Genomic DNA, 19,213 nt, shown 5'->3' on the forward strand with positions numbered 1-19,213 from the left:
TTGAGGTTAACCTTGTAATTTAAGCTTTTTCCAACATTCTCCACATTTAAATGGTTTCTCTTCCATGTGAATCATTATATGTTTGGTTAAGTCACTCTTTTGCTTGAAGCTTTTCCCACAGTCAACACAGCTAAATGGTTTCTCTTCTGTGTGAGTCAGTAAATGAGAAGTTAGGTTCCTCTTCCTATTGAAGCTTTTCCCGCAGTCGCCACAGCTAAACGGTTTTTCTCCTGTATGATTCTGGATATGATCATTGAGGGTCTCCTTGCGATTGATGCCTTTCCCATATTTTTCTCCTGTGTGTATCATTTTATGTTCGTTCAAGGTCTGCCTGCGAGTGAAACTTTCCCGCAGTCACCTTTCCATTTTCGTTCTGTTTTGTCTTTGTGGACAAGCAGTACATGCTTGTTAAGGCTAACCTTGCGATTGAAGCTTTTTCCACAGTCACCACAATTAAATGGTTTCACTTCTGTGTGAACAAATATTTGTTTGGTTAGTTCTCCTTTCAGCTTAAAGCTGTTCCCAGTCTCCACAGCTAAATGGTTTCGACCCTGAATGAATCTTCGAGTGCATATTCATTCGGCCAACCAGAGTAAAGCATTTGCCACAGTCATGGCACCAATTAGTTTTTTTTTTAGACGTGGTGCTGTTCTTTGTTTTTTTTCCCTCAAAGGTTTGCGATCCAACAGTTTAGAGTCATTCCCTCTGTCCCCCAGTCTGGGTTTGGGGAAGATCACATTCACTATTCACACAGGGGGGTGAACATGAACTCTATGATGTCAGCCTCCTGTCCCTGAAGCTGCCCTACCTCCTGACTGGTCCTCATTTCCTCCTGCTCCTCTTTAATCTGTGTGGGCGCTGTGTCCTCCTGCCGCAGACTGGGGCTCCACTCCTGCTCAGCTATAACCTCCTCCTCCTCAGAGACAGCGAGAGATAACTGGAGGGAGTCTATTCTACGTAGTTTAATCTCCTGTGTGACCCGCAGCAGTCTCTGAAGCCGATCATTCTCCTGTTTCGATCTGGAAATCTCTGGCCGATACTCCTCTACCACGTTCTCTACTACGTCAAAAATCTCCACTGCAGCCACCATTAAACGCTCACTAATAAATACACTCAGACTGTAGTTTAGCCATTGTCAGAGGACTGAGCGTTCGGGATTCAGTTCACTGCGTCGAAACCCACGCAAAGAATGTGCCATGTGCAAAATCAAAACAATCCCCCCACTAATTCTACTTCTGTGTTTTCTTTTCTGTTTGTCAGCGGTTGGCTAGTCCCAAAAAAGAAAACAGCGCCCCTAGCTGGATAGTGTTATGAGCTGGAGATTAAAGGTTGATATGGCGAGTGTAAAATATTTAAAATAATCAATATAATGGAATTAATACAACGGGTTGTTCTAATTCTGAATGCTGGATAAAACCGCGTTCCAGCCGGTGTATATTCCACAAGTTACCACCGGCTAAATCTATGACGTTAAAATGCCTATTTACTCTGTTCCATCTGACTGTGCAATCCACTGTCTCATCAGCCCAGCTAAGTAATTCATAAACTTGATCTCCACTATAAAAAGCATCTAGACATTATCTCACATTTCTTTTAGACTAACATTTCGTTTTCAACAGCGGAGATTTATTTCCAGCTTCAGTTTGAAGTGATTGTGTTTGCTGTGTTGTTGGCTAGCTCCTCTTAGAGTCCTGTTTAGATCGAGTGAGCAAATGTTCTATAACAGGCGAAATTGCACCTCATTAGGTCATTGTTATGGATGTCACTAGAAATGTATCTAGAAAACAGCTTAAACAAATGCAAAGGCAGCTACTTTGCTGTTATTCTGGCTGCACTTTTTGACGCGACTGTAAATTAACCGTAGTTGGCTAGCTAGCAAGCACAGGATAAGAACATTGCCAGACAGTATGTCAATGGAAATTTTAGAACGAACGACTGGGTCCATAGATACAGAATAGACTAAACGACGGGGTCGTGTTTCTAGCAACCAAACCGATAGAACGAACGACCAGCCGGCTTGGGTAGCAACCCAAGATTTGTATCGGGCTATATCTTGTGGAAGGATACATTCTCAATAATGATTGACACATTTGCATTAAATTTAATGCAAATATGTCAATCATTATTTAAATATGTTGATAACCTCGAAGCCAATATAACAACAGTAGTGCCACTATATCCTCCAAACACCGGCTTCTCGAGCATTGTCACTTTTATACAACGGATACCAACATTTTCAAATAATTATTGACATATTTGCATTAAAAATGTTATTTTGATGAATTTATTCATACTAATTTATCCTTCCACAAGATATAGCCCCGATACAAATCTAGGGTTGCTACCCAAGCCGGCTGGTCGTTCGTTCTATCTAATATATATATATATATATATTACGCTTTATCTGCCTTCCCAATATAAACTAGTTTGAACTCAAACAGATATTTTATGAAAAAGAGATGTTGGATGTTTCTGAACGATGCACCATGCTGCATTGTTGGCAATATGACAGTGGAGTGGATTACTGTTCTATTTGAGCAGGGCACACCCACCTTCACTGGATTCACCCGGTCATGTGACAGGCCATAGCCCGGTTCAACTCGGAGTAGCTTAATCAAACTCCCTCACTGATAAGTGGTCAAGGAGAGTGTGCTTTTCTCAATTAGATTTGCTCAACTCCTGCATCCTCTCTCCTCCGTCCTCTCTGGCATCCTTTTGAAAAAGGTAAAAGGTAATCAAGGAAAAGCGGTGAGGAGGGAGAAAGTGGACGAAAATGTGCTTGCATGAAATGAGACTCCAATCGCGCGTCATCAGGCAAATTATGTTTACAGGATGGAATCCCAAAATAAATGTATAAAGTGATAAAAACAAATTTAGCTAGTTGTGCAAAATATTTTACAGATGAAAGGATATTGTTTTTAAATGTTTGCAATTTTTTCTCATTCAAGAAAAAAATACCTAATTCAAAGGGGGTGTTTCAGATTTCAGGATACACGTGCTTCCTCTCCAAAAGGAGGCTATAGAGGAGGTGAGGACCTTCCGTTTGCCTACTAGCAAATTGACACTCCTTGACCACTCATTGGTTTCCAGGTCACTGAGGAGAGAGGGCGAAGGACGGACTTTTGTCCAAACAGGAAAAAGGCCCGTGTCAAGTCGTTAGTAGGCAAACGGAAGAGTGTCCTCCACTCGATAGCCTCCTCCCGCCAAAAATACTCATGAGTATCCTCCCAGCGGCTAGAGTGGAAGTGTTTTAAAATCTGCCACACCCCCTTAGAATCAGCTGTTGTTTTTCTAAGGAGAAAAGCATGCACCCATTTAAAAAACGCTACTTGTCATTTTATCTATAAAATGTATTGCACAACGAGCTACATTTGTTTGGAACACTTTACAAATTTGGGGGGATTCCTCCTATGTAAACATAATTCGCCTCTCCTCAGGAGGCGAAGAGAGGATGGAGGTGAGGACATGAGGAGTCAAGCACAACCAATTGAGATTCTCCCGTTGTTTGCGTCCCAATTCTCCACACTTCTCCCAAAGTGTGCACTTGAACAATGCCCGTAATAGATTTCAAAGCATTGGGTTGGTGTTAACATTGGCTGGAGGGAGTTTCCATCATTATCAAATCCATCAGGACCCGAGAGAACATAAAAGAACAGTGTTCCTCACTCCATTCCCGGTTGACCCCCAGGGAGTGCACATTTTTGTTTGAGCCCAGCACTACCACAGCTGTTGGTAATCAGGTAATTTAATCAATGATTGGTTAATTAGTTCATTTCCCCTTTTTCCACCCTGAAAATTATAACATGTTTAATGTATTGATAACATCAGTTTTGCCATTCTCTCATTTCCATGAGAGACCAAAAACAAGCAGGAATTCCTGTTTCTAATAAGGTGAAAACATCAACATACTTTGAACAACAGCAGTGTGCGTTTCCTCACAGATCAGGACTGTTTTTTCCTACAATACTCTGTACTCTTTGGTCATGAAATTAAATCAAACTCATTTTACAAAAGTAAATGAATCACACATACAGTATATTTATCTTAAACCTACAACATGAATGATCCAGAGTTGCTTTGCTTTCCTAACAGAGTTGTCCATCTCCTGATACTCTCCTGATCTCTGTCTTCATTGTCTTTATTTTTTTCCAATTTTGTTCTGTTTTCTTTCTTTGTGGATGTTCTATATAAACTCAAATAAAAAAGAAACGTCCCTTTTTCAGGACCCTGTCTTTCAAAGATAATTCGGAAAAATCCAAAGAACTTCACAGATCTTCATTGTAAAGGGTTTAAACACTGTTTCCCATGCTGGTTCAATGAACCATAAACAATTAATGAACATGCACCTGTGGAACGGTCATTAAGACACTAACAGCTTACAGACAGTAGGCAATTAAGGTCACAGTTATGAAAACTTCTACTGATTCTGAAAAACACCAAAAGAAAGATGCCCAGGGTCCCTGCTCATCTGCGTGAACGTGCCATAGGCATGCTGCAAGGAGGCATGAGTACTGCAGATGTGGCCAGGGCAATAAATTGCCATGTCTGTACTGTGAGACGCCTAAGACAGCACTACAGGGAGACAAGACGGAAAGCTGATCGTCCTCACAGTGGCAGACCACGTGTAACAACACTTGCACAGAGTCGGTACAGCCGAACTACACACCTGCGGGACAGGTACAGGATGGCAACAACAACTGCCCGAGTTACACCAGGAACACACAATCCCTCCATCAGTGCTCAGATTGTCCGCAATAGGCTGAGAGAGGCTGGACTGAGTGCTTGTAGGCCTGTTGTAAGGCAGATCTTCACCAGACATCACCGGCAACAACGTCGCCTATGGGCACAAACCCACCGTCGCTGGACCAGACAGGACTGGCAAAAATTGCTCTTCACTGACAAGTCGTGGTTTTGTCTCACCAGGGGTGATGGTCGGATTCGCATTTATCGTCGAAGGAATGAGCGTTACACCGAGACCTGTACTCTGGAGCGGGATCGATTTGGAGGTGGAGGGTCCGTCATGGTCTGGGGTGGTGTGTCACAGCATCATCGGACTGAGCTTGTTGTCATTGCAGGCAATCTCAACGTTGTGCGTTAAAGGGAAGACATCCTCCTCCCTCATGTGGTACCCTTCCTGCAGGCTCATCCTGACATGACCCTCCAGCATGACACAGCCACCAGCCATACTGCTCATTCTGTGCGTGGTTTCCTGCAAGACAGGAATGTTAGTGTTCTGCCATGGCCAGCGAAGAGCCCGGATCTCAATCCCATTGAGCACGTCTGGGACCTGTTGGATCGGAGGGTGAGGGCTAGGGCCATTCCACCCTAGAAATGTCCGGGAACTTGCAGGTTCCTTGGTGGAAGAGTGGGGTAACATCTCCCAGCAAGAACTGGCAAATCTGGTGCAGTCCATGAGGAGGAGATGCACTGCAGTACTTAATGCAGCTGGTGGCCACACCAGATACTGACTGTTACTTTTGATTTTGACCCCTCCCCCCCTTTGTTCAGGGACACATTATTCCATTTCTGTTTAATCACATCTGTGGAACTTGTTCAGTTTATGTCTCAGTTGTTGAATCTTGTTGTGTTCATACAAATATTTACACATGTTAAGTTTGCTGAGAATAAACGCAGTTGACAGTGAGAGGATGTGTCTTTTTTTGCTGAGTTTATTACTGTCCATGTTCAATTAGTGTTTGAAGCTTATCCCACAGTCACCACAGCGAAATGGTTTCTCTCCGGTACCTTTATGAGTATGCATATGCGCAGGTAGGTTTTCCTTGAGTATGAAGATTTTCCCACAGTCACCACAGTTAAATGTTTTTTCTCCTGTGTGTGTCAGTAAATATACAGCTAGGTTCCCCTTCTTGTTGAAACTTTTCCCACAGTCATCACAGCTAAATGGCTTCTCTCCTGTGTGAATCAGAGTATGTTTGGTTAGGTCTCTACCTTATGCTTGAAGCTTTTCCCACAGTTACCACAGCTACATGGTTTCTCTCCTGTATGAGCCCATATATGCCTGTTAAGGTTAACCTTCTGTCTTCAATTAGTGTTTGAAGCTTATCCCACAGTCACCACAGCGAAATGGTTTCTCTCCGGTACCTTTATGAGTATGCATATGCGCAGGTAGGTTTTCCTTGAGTATGAAACTTTTCCCACAGTCACCACAAACAAATTATTTTTCCCCTGTGTGAGTCAGTACATGCCTGTTAAGAGAAACCTTTTGATTGAAGCTTGTCCCACAGTCACCACAGCTAAATGGTTTATCTCCTGTATGAGTCTTTATATGCTAATTTAAGGTCCCCTTGCGATTTAAGCTCTTCTCGCAGTAACCACAGCTAAAGGGTTTCTCTCCTGTATGAGTCTGTATGTGCCTGTTCAAGGTCCCCTTGCAATTCAATTTTTTCCCAGTGTGAGTTTAAAGAAAAAGTGGTGCTGGGTTTCTTCAATGGTGTGTTGGGATCCAATTGGGCTGATCTGTGGCTAGAGGCATTGTCTTGATTATCTGGAGGGTCACAGGGATTGTCAAGGTGGGTCACAGTGACAAAAGGTTTGAGATTCACTGGTTTAGAGTCACTCTCTCTTTACTCCACCATTTGGAGAAGAGTCAAGGACCGAAGTTGATCCTCCTGATCATTTTTCACACAGGGGGGAGTGAATATGAACTCTATGACGTCAGCCTTGAGTCCCTGAAGCTGCCCTACATCCTGACTGGTCCTGGGGGGAGTCCTTTTCCTCAGAGACAGTGAGTGAGAACTGGCGGGGTCTATTCTACATCGTTTTATTTCGGGTGTGATCCGCAGCAGTCTCCCTAGCCGGTCATTCTCCTCTTTAAATTGGGAAATCTCCTCCTTGTAACTCGCTACCACTTTCTCTATTACTCCCAAAATCTCTACTGCAGTCACTGTTAAACGCTCACTAGCAAACACACTCAAAGACTGTACTTTGGCCATTTTCAGAGGACTGATTGGTCGGCATTCAATTCAAAACAAACTCGCCTCGACTTGCAGAATTGTTTGCATTGCCTTCCTCCTTTGTGTTTTCAGCGGGTGGCGAGCCCAGAAATAGATAACAGCGCCGCCCGCTGGATGGTCTGGGAAGGATACAAAAGCAAATTTGAAGGGTTTTATTGTGAGTGTGATGTAAACGGAATCAATATAATAATGTATTTCCAGTATATAGTAATAGTTCAGATGAATGACGAGGCTGTACAGCTACCGTTGAAATACAAACAATTATATTGGGTATAAAATAACAGAGAGAAGATGCTACTGTGTCATTCTGTATTCACTATGTTACAACTTGATGTTAGATGGTTCCTCACCCTGAAAGTAGTCTATGGGCCAAGAGAAACTGTAATTTATGGTTCAGTTGATTTTAAACAGTCACTACAAACTTCAGCTAACCTTAGCAGTGGTGTAAAGCACTTAAGTAAAAATACTTGAAAGTACTACTTAAGTAGTTTTTGGGGGTCTTTGTACCTTACTTTACTATTTATATATTGCCAATTTTACCTTTAACTTCACTACATTCCCAAATAAAATTATTTCTCCATACATTGTCCCTGAGACCCAAAGGTACGCAATGCATTTTGAATGCTTAGCAGGACAGGCAAATGGTCTAATTCACACATTTATCAAGAGAACATCCCTTGTCATCCCTACTTGAGTCTGGCGGACTCACTAAACACATGCTAAACATATCACTAAACACATGCTTATTGCTATCCGCAAATAAAATAAAAACAAGTAAATAATGCAGTCTAGTTTGCTTTCGTCCCAACAACGAATATTCAACATCAAAACAAACTCGCCTCCACTGATGTATGCTCGCCTCCAAATATATTTCTGCGTTGTCGTGTTCTGTTGTGTTTTTCATCGGATGGCGAGCCTCTAGCTGGATGGAGTTGTAGCAAAGAGTGCCGTTGTAAATTGGTGGTCGGACACATCATTCTGTAAACTTAAGCAGATCTTGCGGTGTTTTTTTTTATACTTCTCTACAGTCTAAATGTATTATTAATATAGATTATAGGGATTTATTGTGTTTTTATGTGTCTGTGCGTGGCAAACTTTCAGCTCAGATGATAAGGGTAGGTTCTATTGATTCACAAAGGTGCCTGTTTGTTTATCATATAATTAGAGCTTGTAACAGTTTGAATATTTACACATTTCCATGACACTAGTGTGAGTGAATACTGTAAGTCATTGGCCAATTTGATTAAATTGAAATAAACTTGATCTGTTCAAAATGCAACTTTTTGGCAAAACACTGACATTATTGCAACGTAACGTTAGTTAACCATCCGAGAGCCCAAATAGTACCTTATTCAATAAGGGTGCCATTGCCTGTACATTTTGTCAAAAATATTGTACACAATTACACTCACTTTGATATACTATTTACATGTGTGTGTGTGCATTTGAGGAAAAACATAACAGTATTGATGAGGGCTCTTGTGCGAGTAGCACTACAATTTTATATCATTCCGCCTCCTTGAACAGGGAATATAATGGCTGACACTGGGCCGATAAGTGTACATTGACTGAGGGGACTCATCAACAACACCGAAACGACTTATTTGTATTTATTGAGACACAGTCTTCTCCTGGCTCTTAGAATGAGCCGTTGACCATAAAGTGTTACGATAATTTCTCAAAAACTCACTGAGGTAATTCATTTCTTTCCACTACTTTTATTAGCCAAGGCAAGTGGCTAGTTCACCACCAGCTAGCTAACGTAGCATCATCACGCAGTTCGCTAGCTAACTACCTACCTCCTTACCCAACACAAAACTAGGTTGGTGCTGTATTTTCGAGGAGACATTAGCTAATGTATTTAACGTGTGCTTATTTTGAAACTATTATAGGCAACAATAACTAACTAGGCAGCTAGCTATCTAGGCATGCAATCTTGTCGGGCCGTGAAATCTTGTTTGTTTTTAGTTAGCCAGCTAGCTAGCTAGATAGGTCACGTTAGCTAACGTTACTAGCAAGTTGACGTTACCTACGCAAGTGTCTGCAAGGTATTGTAAATCCTAGCTAACTGTAATTCCGACTAGATAGTGACAGTACTTTCCTCTCCGAATTTAACATTAGCTTTTGTTTTGAACATCCATTTTTCAAACTTTCAAAGGGCAGTGAATGCAACAATTGTAACGTTTGTTAGCCTTCAATGTATTTTCCATTGTCGGAATTTCACCCCCAGTTTTCGCGGGGAAGGGGAGGGCTCATGCGTTACCATGGCGTGCAACTTCATGTTGCCAAACAGTGACAAAACCAAATGTAAAGTAGTTTAGATTTGCATAGCCCCATTGGTATCCCAAATGATGAATACACCGCATCGATAGGCTATTGGAGTGTATATTGATGACGGTTTTTGTCCCCATTATTCTTTTACGTTAGCTAGAAGTTCTCAGAGGGGGGCTCGTTAGTTGTTGCTAGTGACAGTTGGCTCCCTCGAACTCGCTGAAGTGGAGGGAATTTCGGAAACTTTACCGGGAATTCTAGCGGTCTACAACGCTGGTTTAACGCTAATCCCTCTAGACTAAACAGTGCCTTTTGTTGGGAAACTGTTAGTCAACAAGAAATCCGTAATCAGTCCGCGATTTCTCCAAAAGCAAACCAACAAATGAATAGTGGGTAACTGAATACACCACACAGGTACGTAATCGATAGGTAAGGTAACGTTATTGATATCGGCACAGTTGTATTATTTAGCTGTGTCATAAATAAGTCATACAATGGTTTGTAGCTAGCTATGGTGTTTTGGATTATTAACGTTATGCCTCATGTTATGGTTTAGTTTACTGTAATACTTGTCATACTTAGGGAAAGGCCTGTGAATGTTGACTGTTGCTTAGTTGCAGGAACATTCCTCCAAACAAGGCACTGTTTCTGACTGGAGGCTGTTTCTGAAAGCAACAAACACCTCTAGAATCATGCACTCTGTTAATGTCATAACGGTGTAGCTACTTCGGAAACACACCTCTGTATATTGGTTTCCTTGTTTGTTTTGAAGTGTGTGTGTCAGGGTTTCCATTAGGAAAATCTGGTGGCAGACAACGTGATCTGAAAGATTTTAATTTGCTGTCAATTTGAAAAATTTACCTGACCCATAATGTTATGCGTTGTGTGCATGACCCATTACAACGTCCACCAATGGTGCTAAGAATGACAGAAATTTTGATTATGATATTCATTTTAACAGAACACCCAACTCCTGTAATGAAGCAGACACTAAAGCATTATTTTCAAACATTTGCCAAAATGCAATTTGTGGTAAAACAACACCATTCCAAACATCGCACCTGATGCCAGCGGTTCCATATGTGACAGAGATAAATCTCTGTTAAACTTAGGTTGCTAATATAACTGGGATTTTGGCTTCTGGACAACGAAAGAAAGTTTGTATGAAAACCAACAGGAGAGATGCTGGTTTAAATAGCATATGAGGAAGTCCATAAAATAATTGCTTCTGTGTTTCTATGGTCAGATTTTTCCTAGGCTGCTTTGAAGCAAGGTAAGACATGCCCCATAATATGAAGTAAAAACTTTTAGGTTAAAATTGTTTAAGTTTGTTTGCAAAATGCATACTGCTGCCAGCAAACTGGTGGGTGACGTGCTGATAGCATGCCTACCGTTGCACTTGATTGGGAGGCATGTTGCAATTGCCAGTTGAGAAATAAAAGTAGTAGCTCTTTTTAATCGTGGCCATCAACTGTTTTCAGGTGACTGCTTTCAGAATTGTTGCCCAATGACTGGTCTTATAAAAGTACATGTTTTACTTCAGCAGCAACGAGCTGAGGAGCTGCTGCGCAGCACTGTCTGACAAGCGATATTCCGCTCAAAATAGGCTCTGTGCGCAGGTAAGAAATTATACATTACGACCCAGGTTCCTTTTATTATTTTTTCGGCACTGAACAAATTTCAGGTCTGCTGAGCTCGAACTTGAAAGGTGTAAAAATTCTGTGTAACTTCCAGTGTGCATTTACTCTGAACACTGAGGCTGTACCTGCTTTAAGTTAGTTTGAACAGTAGTATGTAGGATACTGTGGCTATTTGATCATAATGTAGACCTACCAGAGTGACCTAACATCAAAAACAATGAAGAAAATGAACCTCATAGAATTTTAACATGGAAATAGCTGTTCTATATTTCAGCCTACAGTAGCAGCCAATGTGTGGTGTTCAATGTAGGTTTACATTCCATGAGACTTTTGGAAAAAACATACAGGGCTTGACAATAACCTGTTCATCAACTTTTCCTTCAGACAAGGTGACTGAAAATGCTGTTTGATCTAAGAAGCCACTTTACAAAATAAAATACATTATTATTGTCATACCATTATTACAGAGAATCAGAAATTATGCTACCCTCTGCCTATGGGCTTAAATAAGCTAAGTAGCCAGTCTCAAAATACAACACTGCCCCTTTTAAGACAAAGCTCTTTAACTGACTCGCTTTTCAAAGATGTCTAGAAATTTACAAGTTTTGTGCTCTTGCCAGAAGCAATCACTCACCCATTGTTGACTAGAAATGAGCTATTACTGACTACTAATTATATTTAACTGCACTAATAACTCACTAACTAGCAAAGGATATGAACAAAATGTGCACACGTGGCTGCATGCAGCTCTTGCTTTGATCTCAAAACAAGCACATCTACTCACAACCACTGTAAACACAATCCAGTTCAAAGTAAATGGCACAGATCCATATATGGCAATGGTTTATTTGCATGTAGGTCTACTGTAGCTCAGATTGTTTATGCTGCACCATTCTGTATGGAGTATTTTTATTTAACTAGTCAAGTCTGTTAAGAAAAAAAAAATATTATTTAAAATGAAGGGCTAGGAAGAGTGGGTTAACTGCCTTGTTCAGTGGCAGAACGACAGATTTTTACCTTGTCAGCTCGGGGATTTGATCTGGTAACCTTTTGGTTACTGGCCTAACGCTCTAACCACTAGGCTACCTGCCGCCCCAGGTACGGGCTGAGTAGTGTGTCAATGCAATAGAATCCTAATCCGACGTGTTCTGCCTACAACAATCTCTTGCATAGTTTTTTGTTTTGTTATGTTGCATTGAAAATGGATAATATTGTGTTGATTCAATCACAATTTCCACAGTAAAGGGAAACATTGATAGTGTTAACAGGGAAAAACTCTAGAACAATTAGGTTTGTGCAGTAAACTATTGGCCCAAAACATTATCACTGCATATTAGCTTTGCTTGAATTGCTCTGTCAACGCATTGTTGTTCGGGCCATTTAAAAAAATATATAAATATTTCAAAATTTGAGGTAGGCTATATGATCACACCGGTAATAGAGCCATTGATGTATTACTTGTGAAGCACATCTGAGTGAGCATATGTTTTTAATAATTAGCTTTTAATTTGAATTTTACTGGGCTGATGGTGCCTGCATCTGATGGTCAGTCTCAGCAAAGGAGAGGGCAGCAGACTGAGCGTCCGCCTCTCAACATCCCTCCGCTCTCCCTTTCCTCCACTGACCAAAAAATGGACACCGTCTTCCAGCTGATAGTGAAACTTGAGTCACACCACATTATTTCTGCCTCGTGCACAAATTCATGTTACTCCTATGGACAGAGAAAGTGAAATATTCCTCTGTATTAAAAAAGACCCAAGCTGCTAATAATGACGCATGCCTATAGATCCACTTTCCTACTCATTCATTACTGCTGCACTGCTAGTTGTAGGGCTGAGTGGAAATAGGAACCTGCATTTCATGGCCTATAAAAGTGTTGACAGTGCTGAGTAAGAACTTTAAAATGAACTCATTCATATAAAAAGCAGCTCTGCTGTATTCGTTGACAGTTTGTCTAGTCGGGGTTTTAATCTCACAGTATCTACTTTGCTGTAGCTTTTTCTTTTATGCATGCGACGATACTGCAGAGATGCTAATCTGAGCCATCCGATTGGCCATCGGTAGGCCTGTAGTGCACTTGATTTGCTCTCTGGGCCCTAGGGAAGGCAGTTTCTACCTTCAGACACATAAAATGGCAACAGTTCGCCTACCCGGCGCGTAGGGCAGGTGAATTGGGTGCACCTACCGCCGTCAGCCCGAGACCTATAAATAAATAGGAACACAGTGCTTTATCATTGGTTTTTTTACAGAAATGTTTTAGCGATTGACTAGGAATTCATTGGAGGTCGATCGACCGGTTGGTGACAACTGTATTTCCATCAATTAATAAAAAAAAGCATTATTTTGCACTGGGGTGTTTTTTTCTTCTTCTCCTGGTCAATTTGGCTGGCAACGATTTTTATCGGTTTTTCATTTTGTTATTGTCCAAAAGCTGGCAATTACCCGCAAGCGGAAACCCTGGTGAGTGAATGAGTTGTGTACAGTATGCCAGTATGAAAGAGACCTACTGTGTGTGTACATGCTTTTGTCACCAGTCCAAAGCCGTTCTAGAGTGTTCACTGACAATGCATGTCAACAACCCAACAGGTGCGGCGCGGAGGAGGACATGGCGACAGGGGGCACTCCCTTTGACGACTGCGCAGAGGATCAGGAGCTGCACAACTGGACCGTTACCAATGGCAGCAGCCTAGAGGACAGGCTCAACAACATGGTACAGAGTAGACGAGAGAGACAATGGCTGCGTCCCAAAGGCAACCCTATTCCCTATGTAGCGCAATGCACTACTTTTGACCAGAGCCCTATGGGTCCTGGTCGAAAGTAGGGCACTACTGGAATGGGGTGACATTTGGGACCATTGAGAATGGACACTAAAAGGTTAAATCCTAACTGGAGATTTGCGAAAGTAACTAAGATCTTTGATTGCATGAGTTTGTGCATATAGCCCCACGGTGGAGGTGTTATAATACCCATAAAACCTTGAGGTCAGGGAAATGGTTCCAATAATTTCCCCACCATTCATCTACACAATATACAGCCCTTGTCTGAAGTTTTTCTAAAATCCCTTATGGGGAAAAATGAATGGTGGAAAAACTATTGGAACCATTTTCCCTGTTTGACCGCAAGGTTTAATGGGTATTATGACTCTTGCTGTGGTACTCGAAAGCTTTAGTAAGGATTCAGCTCCCTCACTGTCTAGCTCTAGAGTCTGTCAGTCTACCTACAATGCTGACCAAAGCGAGACATGGATTTGAAATAGTATATTACAAGTTTATTGTAATGTGTCCCTTTTGGGGAACCATGATGTGCTTATCATCAAGCAAGTACAGCATTATACAGTACATGGTATTACATAAAACACATGCATATGTGGATATGACCTTCTGTCCTTTTTTAAAGCTCCAGGGTGACGTTTCTCCTAGGTAAATGTCAAGGATCAGCTTCCCCACCCTCAATCCCAACCTGAACCATTTGTGGTGGGGAAATGCAAAACTGACCCAAGATCAGTGTTTAGGGATAACTTCACCCTACACCCCTTTTTGAAAGCTTCCTGTCCCCTCTCAGGACTGGGGCATCCAGCAGAAGAAGGCGAACCGCTCGACGGAGAAGAACCGGAAGAAATTCTCAGCCGGCGGCGTGGCGGAGAGCCGGCTGACCAATGACATCTCCCCGGAGTCCACACCTGGCACGGGGCGGAGAAGGACAAACACCCCTCACTCCTTCCCCCACGTCAAGTACACCACCCAGATGTCGGTGCCTGACCAGGCCGAGCTGGACCGTCTCCGGCAGAGGATCAACTTCACTGATCTAGACGAGGTGAGAGGATTATCCCTAGAGCTTTCTTAACTAAGCATTTCTTCTTGGAGTATTCGTCTGTGATTGTTCGGGGTTGGTGTCTGGAGGGGGGTCATAGTTAATCCAGAAATGTGTTCACCGAAGATGTTGTGAAAGGGTACTGTTCATGTAAAAACGCACGCTTTTCTTGGTGTGTTGTCTTCACGAATGTGAAAGTTTTTTAAAAACTATTCAATGTTCCAAAGAACCTTCTTTCCATCTTTTTATATCGCAGAGGTTCTGCTGCATTGTTCTGTTTCAGAGTACTGTAATTTAGTCTGGAAGCCAGGTTATGATACATCCCTCGCTCTCTCTTTTCCCAGAGGAGCGTGGGCAGCGACTCCCAGGGTCGTGTCACAGCAGCCAACAATCAGCGAGAGCTGGCGGCGGAAAACAAAAAGCCCTTCAAATTCCTGCCGCTGCACGTCAACACCAACAAGAGCCGGGAGGCGCCCTCCGCCTCGGCCCCCGCAACCCCCTCCGTCGCCGCCACAGCCAAGAAGCAGAGCCCTGGCCTGGGTCTTGGTCTCAGGGAAGCGTTCACCCCCTCCCTGCCCAGCAATGACACCCCCAGGCTAGGTAGAAGGGCCGAGAGAGGGCTCCTTCCCTCTAGGGAGGATGGGAGAGGAGAGCTCAGCATCGACAGTAGCCAGGTAGGTAACGTCTAGGCACTTTTTTATTCACATTTTATACTCTCTGTATGTAGTCTGTTTTGTTTGATCAGCCACTTATTGCACAATGCAAATTATTGAAGTTTGTAGTTTCAATACTTAATTAAAATAGAACAAACATAGGACAATGCTTACAACAAAGTTAGTTTAGTTGTGGGTACATAGAGGAAAAACTTGTAAATTTGTCTTACTCAGTAACACATTTTGAACACATCTATATAAATAGCATACCTTGGAACAGCATTTTCACCACTCAAGTCTGTGCTTGCGCTGAACTGATCGTCCTGTACTGTCTGCAAACGGTCACATGGCATGCTGTGCTCTCGATCTTGTAAGAAAATAAATGGTAGAACAAGGATGGTAGACTAGGCAGGCAAGATGATGATGAAACCAGTGCTTATTTAGGGCAATTTAAAAATATGCCACCACCGCAGGTTCCCAAGTGAGTTCTGCCCTCGTTTAGCTCAGTCTGCAGTGAGCGGACTGGTATCCACGCTCTCACACACCATTTCTCTGTCTCGCTCTCTCTATCATTTACACTCTCAGACATGCACGCACACATGCTCTCTCTCTGCTGTGCCACTATCTCATAAACACCCTGTCTCTCACACACCCTTACACACTCTGGTGTCCCTATCAGGTGGTGAGCAAGTTAGTTCAGATCCGGGAGTATATCGGCAAAGCCAGCTCCATGAGGGATGACCTGGTGGAGAAGAACGACATCCCGGCCAACGTGGAGCGCCTCACCCACCTCATCGCCCACCTCAAGGAGCAGGAGAGGTCCTACCTCCGCTTCCTGCAGAAGATGCTGGTCAGTACAGTACGCTGGCTTATCACGGCTTTCTCACTGTCTCTCTGTTTTTCTCCTTTCTCTGTCTTTGGCTTGATCTGTGTCTTTATTTTTCTCTTTCCATCCTTCTGTCATTTAAGGATGAAGGGGGCTGCTTTCGAGAGACTTTCTAAGTTTGAATTCACTATGGTATTTATAGTAAAAACAAGCTACGGCAGCCTTGGGCTTTTCTCTGTTAAAGAAGCCTGCAGTCCACTGCTTCTTTCTCACATTGCTGTTGATAGTTCAAGGTGTTGTGCTTGGGAACTTTTCACTGCACCCTGATCATGTATTTTTAATGCCAAGGCATCTGAAACGCCGGCAAGACAGTTGTGTATCTTGTTCCATTTGGCAGACAAATCTAGGACATGACACACATTGCTTCTGAACTGCTGGATGGCACGTGTCATTTGATCTTGCTGTCAGCGCATTTTGCAATCAATATTACATAGGTTACCCCCCTCCGGCATTTATGTGCGAGTAGTTATGACTATTTCCATTGTTGTATAGCAACTTTTTCCCCAACCACTGTTCAAGTATTACATTGAAAGTGAGGTGGAGAAAGGGAAGGAAACGGTTGAAGACCTGTGTTCCCATAGCCACTACACCCTCAGTGTCCATAGTATCATAGTTCGGGCTAAAGAGGGAGACCGTGCTTGCAGTCCGTGCCTACTATTTTACTGACCGCCGCCTCTTCTGTAGGCGAGGGAGAATGAGGAGGAGGAGGCGGGAACACTGGACTCGGCCGTGGGTTCAGGCTCATTGCCAGAGAGCACCACCCTCAACATCGAGGTGCGCTCCTCGGACGCCTCCAATGCCACCGTAAGTAGCCCTTCCTCTAGTTCTGACAACCAACTCATCCTGCTAGTTTTTTGTTTTATAGAGGAGTTTGGATTGGTCACAAACGAGATCATCTGATATGCTGCTACCAGATAGTAAGACACTTCTTCTAGAAGTAGTCACCCAAGCAGACCAAGGCTAATTTTATTGCTGCCATCCCTCCCTCATCATCCCACTCCATCCCTCCTTCTCTCCCTCCCTCCTTCTCTCCACCCCTTCCATTGCCGGTGTAACACCAGGAAGTCTGCGCTGTCAGCATCTGACGCACAACCAGTTCTGCTTGTGCTGGAGATTTCTTATGTGCGTGTCTCCAACAGGGCCGTATTGCAGGCCGCAGTGACCAGAAGGAGGAGCTGGAGAACTTGAAGAAGCAGCATGAGCTCCTGAAGAAGATGCTGGAGCAGCAGGAGCAGCTCAGGACTCTACAGGGCCGTCAGGCAGCACTACTGACCATGCAGCACAGCTCCCAGCAAGCCACACAAACCATGGCTGACACCGGTGAGACACGGGCCACATAGAGAGAGGGCGCGCATGCAGAGGAGTAAACACACACTGGACACACGGCGCATATGCAGAGCTGGTAGCTACACACACACGTAACCTTATTTAATTTGTTGTGTGTGTGTTTCAGTGCCGACAGAGAACACAGGCAGTGTGTCAGGGCTGAGCATCACCTCGGAGCTGAACGATGAGCTGAACGACCTCATTCAACGCTTCCACAACCAGCTGCACGACTCCCAGGTACCAGCTACATACAATACTGGGTTGTATTAATTAGGGCACACCACAGTCAAAAGTATTAGTGCTTTGTTCTGCCTAATGAATACAATCCTGGCAAATGTCAAAAGTTGTAATAACATGATATTGTTACCCCTCTTTTACAGACGTGGTGTATAACCCTGTAACTAGAATGATTACATTTAAATGAAGGGATAACTGGGCAAAATGAAGTCTTCATGTTGAGTAATTAGAACTTGTTACCATGTTATTACTACTTTATCCTGTGGTAATGTAAAGTGCTACCCATCAAAGTAATAAATTATGAGTTGAATGTTTGTTCAACTACTAACACCTACTAACATCCTGTGTGCCTTTCCTTCCTCAGACCAAGGCAGCCGTTCCAGACAACCGCAGACAAGCCGCGAGCCTCTCCCTCTCCCGGGAAGTCTGCCGCTCTCGCTCCTCCCAGCCTTCCCCTCCTTCCCGCACTGCCTCCTCCTTCCTCCATCCCAGCCCTCTCACCTCCCTGACCTCCATCAACCCCACGTCGGCCTCGGCGGCGAGCGCCAAGCTGACCAAGTTGCAGGAGCTGCAGGACAAGAAGCAGACCATGGACAAGATCCTGCAGGAGCTGCACTCACTCCGTGACCAGACCCTCAACAACAACTCCTGTAAGTTACGGTTTGTCTCTCTAACTGACTTGGAGTAGGATAACACCGTCAGGGAGGGGGGGGGGGCAGTGATATATTTTTGGGCGAGATTCTTGCTAATTTAAACACCTACAAATGCCATTTCCTGCAAAACATTGCCTTTAATGATGATAAACTTGGATTTTTTTTATTTGGATTCTTTGCGCAGCTCCCATCTAACGTTCTTTGCGGGGAACCTTGGTGCATATGATACAAGCTTGTAAGTTTGCTGCCGTGCATGTGTGAGTAATGTGTGTTCTGTCAGGTCGCGGTGGCAGTGTGTCCCTGTCCTCTCAGCGTAGCCTGGCTCTGGGCGTGGGCCCCTCGGACCGCCCCTCTGGCCTGTATCGGGAGCCCAACGGGGCCTCAGCCATGAGACGGGACCCCTCCACCTACCACCCCTCCACACACACCCAGCAACCCCAGCATGAGGACGCTCCAGCAGACAAACTCCGGTACGCAACTTCAACTATTATTACGATCAGTGCACATCACACCACAGTTGTATTCATAAGAAACCAAATGGTAGAAAACTGACTGAAATGCAGAGGGACTTCCTGCACTTGTCCAAATCACATTTTATTGGTTGCATACTCATATTTAGCATATGTTATTGCGGGTGTAGCGAAGTGTAGCGACATGCTTGTGTTCCTAGCTCCAACAGTGCAGTAATATCTAAACAATACACACAAATCTCTAAAAGAATGGAATTAAGAAATATTAGGACGAGCAATGTCTGAGTCTGGCG

At 43.5% G+C, this 19,213-nt stretch overlaps 1 protein-coding gene across 6 annotated transcripts in view; it reads left to right on the forward strand.

Moving 5' to 3' along the window:
• Positions 1–8,508: 8,508 nt before the first annotated feature.
• LOC120035100 (pericentriolar material 1 protein-like) overlaps positions 8,509–19,213 on the forward strand; it is a 40,327-nt gene continuing 29,622 nt past the window's right edge. For all 6 annotated transcript variants that reach the window (XM_038981874.1, XM_038981878.1, XM_038981879.1 and 3 more), the window contains exons 1-10: positions 8,509–8,668; positions 13,472–13,595; positions 14,447–14,698; positions 15,040–15,369; positions 16,028–16,198; positions 16,919–17,038; positions 17,374–17,554; positions 17,688–17,797; positions 18,162–18,447; positions 18,731–18,920. In XM_038981874.1, the coding sequence (XP_038837802.1) occupies positions 13,491–13,595; positions 14,447–14,698; positions 15,040–15,369; positions 16,028–16,198; positions 16,919–17,038; positions 17,374–17,554; positions 17,688–17,797; positions 18,162–18,447; positions 18,731–18,920 (1,745 nt within the window). In that variant the 5' untranslated portion in view covers positions 8,509–8,668; positions 13,472–13,490. The remainder of the gene's footprint in view (positions 8,669–13,471; positions 13,596–14,446; positions 14,699–15,039; positions 15,370–16,027; positions 16,199–16,918; positions 17,039–17,373; positions 17,555–17,687; positions 17,798–18,161; positions 18,448–18,730; positions 18,921–19,213) is intronic.

This window comes from Salvelinus namaycush, chromosome 42 (genome assembly GCF_016432855.1).
Source record: "Salvelinus namaycush isolate Seneca chromosome 42, SaNama_1.0, whole genome shotgun sequence".
NCBI lineage: Eukaryota > Metazoa > Chordata > Actinopteri > Salmoniformes > Salmonidae > Salvelinus > Salvelinus namaycush.